We start from the raw sequence: 11,919 nt of genomic DNA on the forward strand, positions 1-11,919 counted from the left end.
GGCCACCGTGCCGCCATTCACCTGGATCTCCATCAGGTGCACCTTCTTCTGGCGCAGGGGGAGCAGGCGCATCTGAGTGTGGGCGATGACTCGGATCACCTGGCAGTACTTCTTCATGCTGCTGAAGTCCTTCTCTAGCTGCTTCTTGCCATCATCATCCTGCCACTTCTTGCAGTACTTGGTGAAGGCCTTCTTCTTGGACTTATGCCAGTTCTTACAGAAGCGCCTTTTGCACTCATCGCTGATGTGCTCCGCAAAGATGGTCTTGAAGGCACGGAGGCCTCGAGGGGTTTCTACATAGCCCACGACCACCATGGGCGGTGTCTCCACAATGGTCACAGCCTCCTTCTTGTTCACCTTGGATCCCGGCCTGTCGACCTCCCGCACGATGTGAGTCATGCCGGCCTTGTAGCTCAAGAAGGCAGTGAGGTGGACAGGCTTGGAGGAGTCATCCTTGGGGAAGCTCTTCACCTTCCCACGGTGCCAGCTGCTGCGCTTCCGAGGCAGGAAGCCCAGGGAGCCATGCCTGGGCATGGAGAAGTTTCTGTGAGACATTTCGTCACCGGATGCTGCTGGTAGAGCAACTTGAGGCCTCTTAACACCTCTGTGGTTTCCCTATTTCCTGGACCATAATTTCTAATGCAGTCAGACAGTTTCTTAGACAACAATGCCAGATTATTATTTTTGGATGCATTTATAAGTCTGATATAATTCAGTATGCATAAATTTAGTTGCCTAAACATATACCACAAATCCCAACAGTGTAGGTAGATGACAAAGAAGGTATATTTTTTAAGGGCCAAAATATATAATTGACTTCAATCTTGAAAGAGGAAAGATGGTGGATTAGGAGAATCCTGAGCTCACCTCATCCCATGGACACCATCAGGCAACAACTGCACAGATAGCACCTAACCCCAAAGACAATCTGAAGACTAGCAGAACAGATCTTCCATAGCCAGTTGTAGAGAGAAGGCCACATCGTAAATGGTAGGAGTGGAACAGATGCAGTTGGAAACCAAACCCCGATATAATTGACCACAGATGGGAGGGACACCACACACATGGAGGAACAAGAGAATCAAACTCCAAACCATACATCCCTGGTCCCGGGGACCTTCACTGAGAAGATCAGTCCCTGTAGTATCTGGCTTTGAAAATCAGCAAGATCGGGGCGCCTGGGTGGCTCAGGGCTAAGCGTCTGACTTCATCCCGGGTTATGATTTCACAGTCTGTGGGTTCCAGCACCCCATTGGGCTCTGTACCTGGCAGCTCAGAGCCTGGAGCCTGCTTCAGATTTCTGTCTCCCTCTCTCTGCCCCTCTCCCACTCATGCTCCATCTCCCTCACTCTTAAAAATGAATAAGTGTTTAAAAAATTAAAAAGAAAAAGCAAGAAAATCAGCAGGATTTAACTCCAGGAGAGCCAGTGGACAATAGCAAACTGAGTCTCATCCCCTAAAGAGCTGGCCACTAAACTCAGCCTGAGATGTGGTACAGGAGCGGCACTTTGAAAAGTGTATGGGTTGGATGTGAAAGAGGTTTATTGACTAATGTTAGGATGTGTGCTGGAGGAGGGCAAGGGTCTGCAGGAGTTTTCTACTGGAATGAGAGTGCTTGTGGGGGCCACTTTTCTTACTCTCCCCCAGCCTAGCTGCCAAATACTTGCTGGAGCCCATTCTAACACTCTCCCTTCCACCTTCCTAGGACTGCATGCCCCACCTCATCATTCCCCTGTAGACGCGCCTCACCCAACCCATTTGCCCCAGCAGGTACCTCCCAAAGCACTCTTTCACATCCACCCTGTGACAGATGCAGGCATCCTGCCCTGTGGATGTGGGGAACTAACTCCACACACCAGCATCCTCCAGTCCTTGCAACTGGGCTTCTCACTTGGCTTTTCAGGGAGCAAGCCCCGCCCTTTGATGCACCCACAGCTGTCACAGTGGCTAACAGCAAATGGATAGGCTGAGGTCTGGTCCTACCACCAGTGGGTCTGCAGCTGAGCTGCTTAACAGCACAAGGAGCAAATGTGGCTGCCCAATTCTTCTACAGCAAGCAAGGTGGGTCATTACAGCAAGTAGAGCTGAGGGCCAGCTTAGCCGCCAGCATCCTTACAACAATGACAACTCAGCCATAACAGGACGCCATATGTAGCCTACACAGAGGAAACCCAGGGAGGGCCTGGCTATAGTGACCAAAGGAGATTACGCTACAGAGCACCACGGGAATCCTTCTATACAAGGCCACTGCGTTCAAGACCAGTAGACATAGCTGGAACAAACAGATAAACAAAATGAAGAAACAGACTACGTTCTGAATGAAGAACAGAAAAAAAAAATATCACAGAAAAAAAGCCAAAGGAAAGAAAGATAAGCAATATGCCTCTTAAAGAGTTCAAAGTAATGGTCATAAAAATACTCACTGGACTTGACAGAAGAGTTGATAAACTCAGTAAAGACTTCAACAAAGAAATAAAAAATATAAAAAATAACCTGTCAGAGCTGAAGAATACATAATTGAAATGGAAAAATACACCAGAGGGAATCAATAACCAATTAGAGGATGCAGAAGAATGGATCATTGATACTGAAGAAAGGATAGTGGAAAGCAACCACGCCGAAAAAAGAATAAAAAATGAGACTACATTAAGTGACCATGTGAGATCATCAACATAACAACATTCACAGTATAGAGATCTCTGGAGGAGGGAGGGAGGGAGGAAGGGAAGGAGGGAGAGGAATGGGGCAGAAAACTTCAAGAAATAGCTGGGAAGTTCCCTAGTCTGGGGGAAGGGAACAGATATCCAGGTTCTAAACAGATGAGCCCAAACAAGATGAACTCAAGGAGGTCCATACCAAGACACATAACAATTTAAAAAGCAAAAATCCTGGGTGACTTAGGTCATGACCTCATGGTTTATGAGTTTGAGCCATGCATTGGACTCTCTGCCGTCAGTGCAGAGCCTGCTTCATATCCTCTGTCTCCGTCTCTTTCAGCCCCTCCCCCACTCATGAACGGTGGGCCCATGCGCTCTCTCTCAAAAGAGAATTAAGAAAAAAAAGCAAAAGCAAAAATCAAAGATACAGAGAGAATAGTAAAAGCAGCAAGAACAATGAAACGAATTATATACAAGAGAAACCCCATAAGGCTATAAACTGATTTTTCAGTATAAATTTTGCAGGCCAGAAAGAAGTTGCATGGTACCTTCAAAGTGCTGAAAGGAAAAAACCTGCAACAAAAAATAGCCTACAAGATCATCAATCAGGATTGAAGGAGACCTAAAGAGATTTCCAGATAAATAAAAGTTAAAGGGGTTCATCATCACTAAATTTGCCTTTCAAGAAAGGCTAAGAGGAACTTTTGCAATGGAAAGGAAAGGCCATAAGTAGAAGAAAATTATGAAAGAGAAACACTTCACTGGTAAAAGCAAACATAGCAAATGTACTAGAATAATCACTTATAAAGCCCGTATGGAGGTTAAAACATAAAAATAATAAAAATCAATCAGGTCTACAAAAGTTACTCAAGGGAATACACAAAGTAGAAAGATGTAAAATGACCAATATATAAAACATGGAGGGAACACTAAAAATGTAGTTCTTTTAGAATATGTTCAATTTTTAAGAAATGTTTATTTATTTTGAGAGAGAGAGAGAGAGAGAGAGAGAGAGAGAGAGAGAGAGTCAGTTGGCAAGCAAGCAGGGCAGAGAGAGGGAGATAGAGAATCCTGAGCAGGCTCCATGCTGTCAGCACACAGCTTGAAGTGGAGCTTGAACCCATGAACCATGAAATCATGACCTGAGTGAAATGAGAAGTCAGAAGTTCAACCAACTGAGCCACTCAAGTGCACCAGAATGTATTTAAATATAAGTGGTCATCAACTTATTGTAGATTTCTATTTACATAAAATGTTATATATGAGCCTCAAGGTAACTGTAAATGAAAACTTACTGATACACAAAAAATGAGAAATCCAAACAACACTAAAGAAAGCCATCCAAACAGAAGAGAGCAAGAAGAAAGCAATAGAAGAACTACAAAAATAACAAAAAGCACAATAAAATGGTAACATGTATATATATATATATATATATATATATATATATATATATATATATATATATGCCTGTCAATAGTTACTTTAAATGTAAATGGTCTAAATGCTCCAATCAAAAGACATAGTGTGGCTGAGGGATTAGACACACACACACAACTTGTTAGAGACCACCCTAACCAGGGAACTAGGACAATAGACAGTGGGAGATGAGGCAACAGAAAATTTTCCACTGTCTGTGGACCCTAGCAATAACAAGAAACTAGCAGAAGGGGGAAAAAGAAATGTAACAGCTTTGTGTAACCTTGAGTCTTGAACAAACAAGTCTAGCACATTGTTTTCGCCATCTGCTCTGTACGTTTGCTGCTAAATTTGTTTCGCTGGACTGTGTATCAGGTAATCACTCCCCTTTTTATTCCGAAAGTTCTTGCTTCTGTGAAACCACTTGCTCCCCCCTCCCCTTGTGCTGTGATTGGTCATTTCAAACCTCATCGGAGACAACTCTAAAAACTGATAGGTTCCCACCAAAAGTAATGTGTATATGTAAAGATATTACTGGTTACTAGAAGGTGCTATGACCTGTAATTGACTGACTAATAAATGACGTACTTTGTCCCCCCAAAAACCCTTGAAAAACCCCATGCTCCAGCCCGGCAGCGCACTCCCTGAGTATTTTCCACCACTCGGGAGGAGCTGTTCAGCTGAACTAAAATAATCTGCAATAAAGCTCTCTAAAAATTCCCTGAATATTGACCAAGTGAGTTCGATCTCGTTGGGTTACAACAAACTCATGTACATGTTGCCTACTTGAGATTCGCTTTTGACCTAAAGACACATACGTACAGACTGAAAGTGTGAGGGCTGGAAAAAGATTCCATGCAAATGGAAGCAAAAAAAGGAGAAAGCTGTGATAGCAATACTTTTATCAGACAAAATAGACTTTAAAACAAAAACTGTAACCAGAGATAAAGAAGGGCATTACATAATGATAAAAGGATTATTTTAACAAGAGGATTCTAAAAGGTATAAATGTTTAGCACCTATGTAGGAGCACCTAAATGCATAAAGCAAATATTAACAGACAGATGGAGAAACTGACAGTAACACAATACTAGTGTGAAACTTTAACACTATACTTCTATCAATGGATAGATCATTCGGACAGAAAAAATCAATAAAGAAACAGGGACTTTTTTTTTTTAATAGTTCATTGTCAAATTAGTTTCCATACAACACCCAGTGCTCTTCCCCACAAGTGCCCTCCTTCATCACCACCACCTCTTTCCCCCCCGCCCCCTGACCCTTCAACCCTCAGTTCGTTTTCAGTATTCAATAGTCTCTCAAGTTTTGCATCCTTGTCTCTCCCCAACTCTTTCCCTCTTCCCCTCCCCCTAGTCCTCCATTAGGAAGAAACAGGGACTTTGAATGATGCATTACACCAGACAGACTTAACAGATTCATACAGGACATTTTATCCCCAGAGAACAGAATACATATTTCCTTCAAGTGCACATAAAATACTATATAGGGCAGATCACATATTAGGCCATAAAACGAGTCTGAATAAGTTTAAGATTGAAATCATATTGTGCATTTTTCTGATCAAAATGATATGAAATGAGAAATTAATTACAAGAAAAAAAAACCTGGCTAAAAAAAAAATAAACAGAGGCTAAACAACATGCTGCTAAACATCCAATGGGTTAACGAAGAAATCAAAGTGGAAATAAAATACCTGCAGACAAAAGAAAATGGAAACAATGGTCCCAAATCCCTAGGACACAACAACAGTTCAATGATGAAAGTTCATAGCAATACCGGTCTACCACATAAAATATATTTTAATATATATAACATATATATATAACATATATATATATATATGGATATGGGTGGGAGAGGGGCTAGCTGGGTGATGGAAATTAGGGAGAGCACTTGTGATGAGCACAGGGTGTTGTATGTAAGTGATAAATCACTGCATTTACTCCAGAAACCAATATTGCCCTGTACATTATCTAAAATTTAAAAAATAAAAAACAATCTAACCATACACCTCAAAAAACTAAAGAAAAGAAGAACAAAACTCAAAATCAGTAGAAGAAAGGAAGTAATAAGGATCAGAGTATAAGTTGAAATAAAAAATACATAAGATAAATAAAACTAAGAGCTGATTCTCTGAAAAGATAAATAAAAGTGATAAACCTTTAGCTAGATTCATCAAGAACAAGAGAGAGAGGACTCAAATGGAATAAAAAATTAAAAGGGAGAAATGACAACCATTTATATAAGAAAACTATTATTATAAGAAAACTATTAATTGTGTGTGAACAGGGGCATCTGGATTGCTCAGTCAGCTTAGCTTCCAACTCTTGATTTCAGCTCAGGACAGGATCTCAGAGTTGGTGAGATAGAGCCCCCTTGTGCTGACAGCAGGGAGCCTGCTTGGGATTCTCTCTCTGCTCTTCTCTCTGTCCCTTCCCCATTCTCTCTCCCTCTCTCCTTCCCTCCCCCCCCTTCCTTACCTCCCTGTCCTTTCCCCTCCAACCTCCAGCCCAGCCCATCCCTCCTCCCCTGCCCCTCCAGCTCTCAAACCTAAAATACTGTGTGTGAACAAATTAGACAACCTAGAAACAAATAGATAAATTCCTTGAAACATACTTTGCAGGAAGCCAGTTTCTGAACTCATAAGGTGAGAAAAAAAAAATCTCCTTGTGAGATAAGGCATGTTTGTAAGGCCTCCCACCATCAGATGGCGACCAGCGTCTACACCCACTCAACCCCCACTCAATTTCTGCTTCAGCACCGACCCTCAAGGCACCTGACTAACATCAGGAGTGACTTGCTTTCTTATGCTAAAAACATGTGAATTGTACCTTATAAAAGTTATAGGAGTTTCTTCTTTTGTGGTTATAGGAGCAAATGTTACATTTCCTAAGAAACCTGTTTTACTTCCCCTCAAGAAAACAGTCTATTGACCCCTGCTCACAAAAGAACTCTTGCCTTTGCTAAAAACATTACCTTATATTTGAATGCTAACGATACCTTCTTTCCCCATAGGATAAGCATCTAGTCACCTACTTCAATCACTATTAATAAACGTTATGCATGAGTCTTCTACTAATCTATGTTCTGGGAAGTTTTTACATAACAAAGAATTTGTCATCAGAAATCCTTGTCTAAGGCAATTGTCACTTCTGTGTTGTACCTCATACATTTCGTCAATAAATAAAGCCGACTCTCGGGTCAGTGCAGAGATGCCTGCCTGGGGAGCAGAGAAAAGTCGAGGCTCTCTCACTCCCCTTCACCGACACTGAGCCCTGGGCCTGCTGGAGGCAATACTTCAGAAAAATACTTCAGAAAAAAATAGAGAGAAATAGAAAATTCAAACAGATTGATTACTGGCAACAAAGTTAAATTGGTGATCAAAAACTCAACTGACAAAGTCCAGGACCAAATAGTCTCTCAGGTGAATTCTACCAAACATTTAAAGAAGAGTTAATACCTAGTCTCCTCAAAGTAGTCCAAAAGGTAGAAGAGGAAGAAAAATTTCCAAACTCATTTTTACCTGTCTTGCATTACTGTGATAGCAAAACAAGATAAAGACACTATGGGGGAAAAACTATATAGGGCAATATCCCTGATCAATATATGTGTAAAATTCTTAATATTGGCAAACTAAATTCAATGATACATGTTTTCAAAATTACATATCAGATAAAGAGCTAGTATCCAAAATCTACAAGGAACTCACTAAACTACATACCCGAAAAATGAATAATCCAGTTAAAAAATGGGCAGATGATCTGAACAGACACTTCCCCAAAGAGGACATCCAGATGGCCAACAAACACATGAAATGATGCTCAGCGTCACTCATCATCAGGGAAATACAAATCAAAACCACACTGAGATACCAGCTCATGTCAGTCAGAGTGGCTAAAATGAACAAATCAAGAGACTATAGATGCTGGCGAGGGTGTGGAGAGACGGGCACCCTCCTACACTGTTGGTGGGAATGTAAACTGGTGCAGCTGCTCTGGAAAACAGTATGGAGGTTCCTCAAAAAACTATCCATAGAACTCCCCTATGACCCAGCAATAGCACTGCTGGGGATTTACCCAAGGGATACAGAAGTGCTGAGGCATAGGGGCACATGCACCCCAATGTTCATAGCAGCACTGTCAACAATAGCCAAATCAGGGAAAGAGCCTAAATGTCCATCACCTGATGAGTGGATCAAGATGTGGTTTATATACACAATGGAGTACTACATGGCAGTGAGGAAGCATGACATATGGCCATTTGTAGGAAAGTGGATGGACCTCGAGGGTGTCATGTTAAGCGAAATAAGTCAGGCAGAGAAGGACAGGTACCATATGTTTGCACTCATAGGTCTAACAGGAGAAACCTAACAGAGATCCATAGGGAGGGGAAGGGGGAAAGCGAGTTGGGGAGAGAGGGAGGCAAATCATGAGAGACTATGGAATACTGAAAATGAACCAAGGGCGAAAGGGGGAGGGAGAGGGAGAAAGGGGGTGATGGTCATGGAGGGGGGTACTTGTAGGGAGAAGCGCTGGGTGTTATATGGAAACCAATTTGACAATAAACTATTATTTAAAAATAATAAAGAAAATCACTCTTTTGTGTGTAGCTGTCCAGTTTTCTCAGTACCATTTACCAAAGAGATGGTCTTTTCCCAACTGTATATTCTTGCCTCTTCTATCATAATTTAATTGACCATACAAATTTGGGTTTATTTCTATGATCTATATCCTGTTATACTAATCCACATTATCTACTTTTGTGCCAGTAGCATACAGTTTTGAATACTATAGCTTTCTAGTGTATTTTTATATCTGAGATTGCTACCTGCACTTTTGGTCTTCTTACTCAAGATGGCTTTGGCTATTCAGGGTCTTCTATCTTCAAAAAACTTTTAGAATTATTTGTCCTAGTTCTGTGAAAAGTGCCATTGTAACTCTGATAGGGATTGCATTAAATCTATAAATTGTTTGTGGTAATATGGAGATTTAAACAATATTAATTATTTCAATCATGAGCAAGAAATACTTGATTTGTGTCATCTTCAATTATTTAATCAATGTTTTACAGGTTTCAGAGTATTTTATTTTTTGTTGCAATTTTAAGCGGGATCGTTTTCTTGGTTTCTTTCAGCTACATTATTATGAAATTTGACCTCTTTCTATACCATACACAAAAATAAACTAGAAGGGATTAAAAATATAAATTTGAGATCTGAAACCACTAAACTCCTGTAAGAAAACAGGCAGTAATCTCTTTGACATCAGCCTTAGCAACATTTTTCTAGATAGGTTTCTTCAGGCAAAAACAAACTAACAAAGAAACAAAAACAAAAACAAAATCAATTGTTGCAAGTACCCAAAAATTAAAAAGCTTTTGCGCAGGAAAGAAAATCAATAAAATGAAAAAACAATCTTATTAATGGGAGAAGATATTTACAAATGATATATTTTAGTAGGGGTTGGCATCCAAAATATATAAGGAACTCACAAAACTCAGTACCAAAACAAATAATCTGATTAAAAAATGGGCAGAGGAACTGAATAGACATCTTCCCAAAAAAGATATTCCGATGGCCAACATACATATGGGAAAATGCCCCACATCATTGATTATCAGGCAAATGAAAATCTATACCACAGTTAAATATCACCTTACACCTGTCAGAAGGGCTCAAATCAGAAAGACAAGAAATAACAAGTGTTGACAAGGATGTAGAAAAAAAGAAACACTTGGTGCACTATTGGTGGGAATGTAAATAGGTAGATTTACTGTGCAAAGCAATATGGGTGTTTCTCAAAAAATTAAAAATTGGATTATTATAGGATTCAGGAATTCAACTACTGGGTGTTTATCCCAAAACAATTTAAAAAGTCCACTAATTTGAAAAGATAATATGTACCCCTATGTTTTTTGCAGCATTATTTACAATAGCCACCATTATGGAGCCCACCAACCCCATGCCCATTGTTAGACAAATGGATAAAGATATTAGCCAGGCATGAAAAAATGAGATCTTGTGTTTTGTAACAGCTTAGAGCATTACACTACTGAAATAAGTCAGACTGACAGACAAATATCATATGATCTCTCTTATATGTGTAATCCAAGAAACAAAACAAATGAACAAATAAATAAGGTAAAGCATAAACAAACCCAGAGAGAACAAACTGATGGTTGTTGGAGGTGAGGGCATGTCAAAAAGGGTGAGGGGAGTGGGAGGTGCAGCCTTCCAGTTAATAAATAAATCTTGGGATTATAGGTGCAGCCTGGGGAATACAGTCAGTGGTATTTTAGTTGTGTTTCAGGGTGAACAATGGTGGCTACACTTGTGAGCAGAGCTGAACATAGTGAGTTGTTGAGTCACTATGTTGTCGTGCATCTGAAGCTAATGCAACATTGTGTCAACTATACTTGCATAAAAAAATATATATATAAGGATTATTTGCTATAATTAAGTGGAATTTATTCCAGGGATGCAAGAATTGTTCAATACTTGCTAATCAATGTTTTGTATCTCATATTTAGAAGAAGGAGGAGTAAAACCATGTAGTCATCTTAATAGATGCAAAAAAAAAAAAACAAAACCACTTGACAAAATTCAATATATATTTGTCGTGTCCCACCCAGGCCAGCAGGGCGGAGAGTCCTCGTGGGTTCTTTACCTGAGGGAGGGAGAGAAAGGGCAGGAAAGGGGGATGGCCCTTTGGTTGCCCTGGGCAACAGGGCAGTTTTAAACCTTTGCTGTTTAAAACTTTTAGCTGTTAACCTGGGAAATAAATAGATCTCTTTCTTTAGACTTTTTACGGCTCAAAACTTAATTTACATACTTGACTCTAATTCTGCCTATCTTTATGGGAGGGCATTTGCAGTGAACCAAAACAGGTAGAACAGACTCTGTAATTGCCCCTTATTTCTTATAATACAGTGACGCAAACACAAAGGTTCACTCACACACACACACAAGAGGCCATCATTCTTCCTCCACAGAGGTTTTAGAAAAACACTTAGATACCTTTACTCCCTGTGCTCTAAGGGTTTCTGTTTAGACTATTTGCTTAGTTTCTGCCCTAAATTCACTGATCACTCACTCGAGCACTGGACTACAGCGTGGACGTCTCCTTATAAATCCTGAGCACTGGACCACTACGTGGCCGTCTCCTTATCCTGAGCACTGGACCACACAGCTAATTTTGCGTGGCCGTCTCCTTCTAAAACCTGAGCGTTACCTCTTTCTCTTCTTTTTTCTCTTTGATCGGTTTCTTCACTAGATCCCTCTTCACTCAGCCCCACATTGGGCGCCAGATGTCTTAACCCGGAGGCCGGGTCCCGTTGCGCTCGTCCACACTGACTGGCAGGGCGGAGAGTCCTCGTGGTTCTTTTCCTGAGGGAGGGAGAGAAAGGGCAGGAAAATTAACAGAAATTGGTTGCATTTCTATACACTAATAATGAAGTGTCAGAGAAATTAAGAAGATAATTTTATTTAAAATTTTACCAAACAACAACAACAACAACAACAAAAACCTAGGAGTAAACTTAACCAAGGAGATGAAATAAGTGTACTCAGAAAAATACTGTAAGACATTGATGAAAGAAACTGAAGATTTCACAAACATAAATATATCCTATGCTTATGAATTGAAAGAATCAAAATAATTAAATGTCCATTTTATCCCCAAACAATCTACAGATTCAATGCAATCCCCATCAAAATAGTAAGTGTGTGTGTGTGGGGGGGTGTTATAGAACTAGAATAATTCTAAATTTTTATGGAGCACAAAAGACACTGAGTAGCCAAAAAAATCTTGAGAAAAGACCAAAG

General features: G+C 40.3%; 1 protein-coding gene across 1 annotated transcript in view; it reads right to left on the reverse strand.

The window, feature by feature from the left end:
* The window catches only part of LOC115272698 (60S ribosomal protein L3-like), a 975-nt gene extending 420 nt beyond the window's left edge, over positions 1-555 (reverse strand). The window contains exon 1 of the mRNA XM_029915694.1: positions 7-555. Within this exon, the coding sequence (XP_029771554.1) occupies positions 7-555 (549 nt within the window). The remainder of the gene's footprint in view (positions 1-6) is intronic.
* Between the last annotated feature and the right edge of the window lie 11,364 nt (positions 556-11,919).

Source organism: Suricata suricatta, chromosome 11 (genome assembly GCF_006229205.1).
Source record: "Suricata suricatta isolate VVHF042 chromosome 11, meerkat_22Aug2017_6uvM2_HiC, whole genome shotgun sequence".
In the NCBI taxonomy this organism is placed as follows: Eukaryota; Metazoa; Chordata; class Mammalia; order Carnivora; family Herpestidae; genus Suricata; species Suricata suricatta.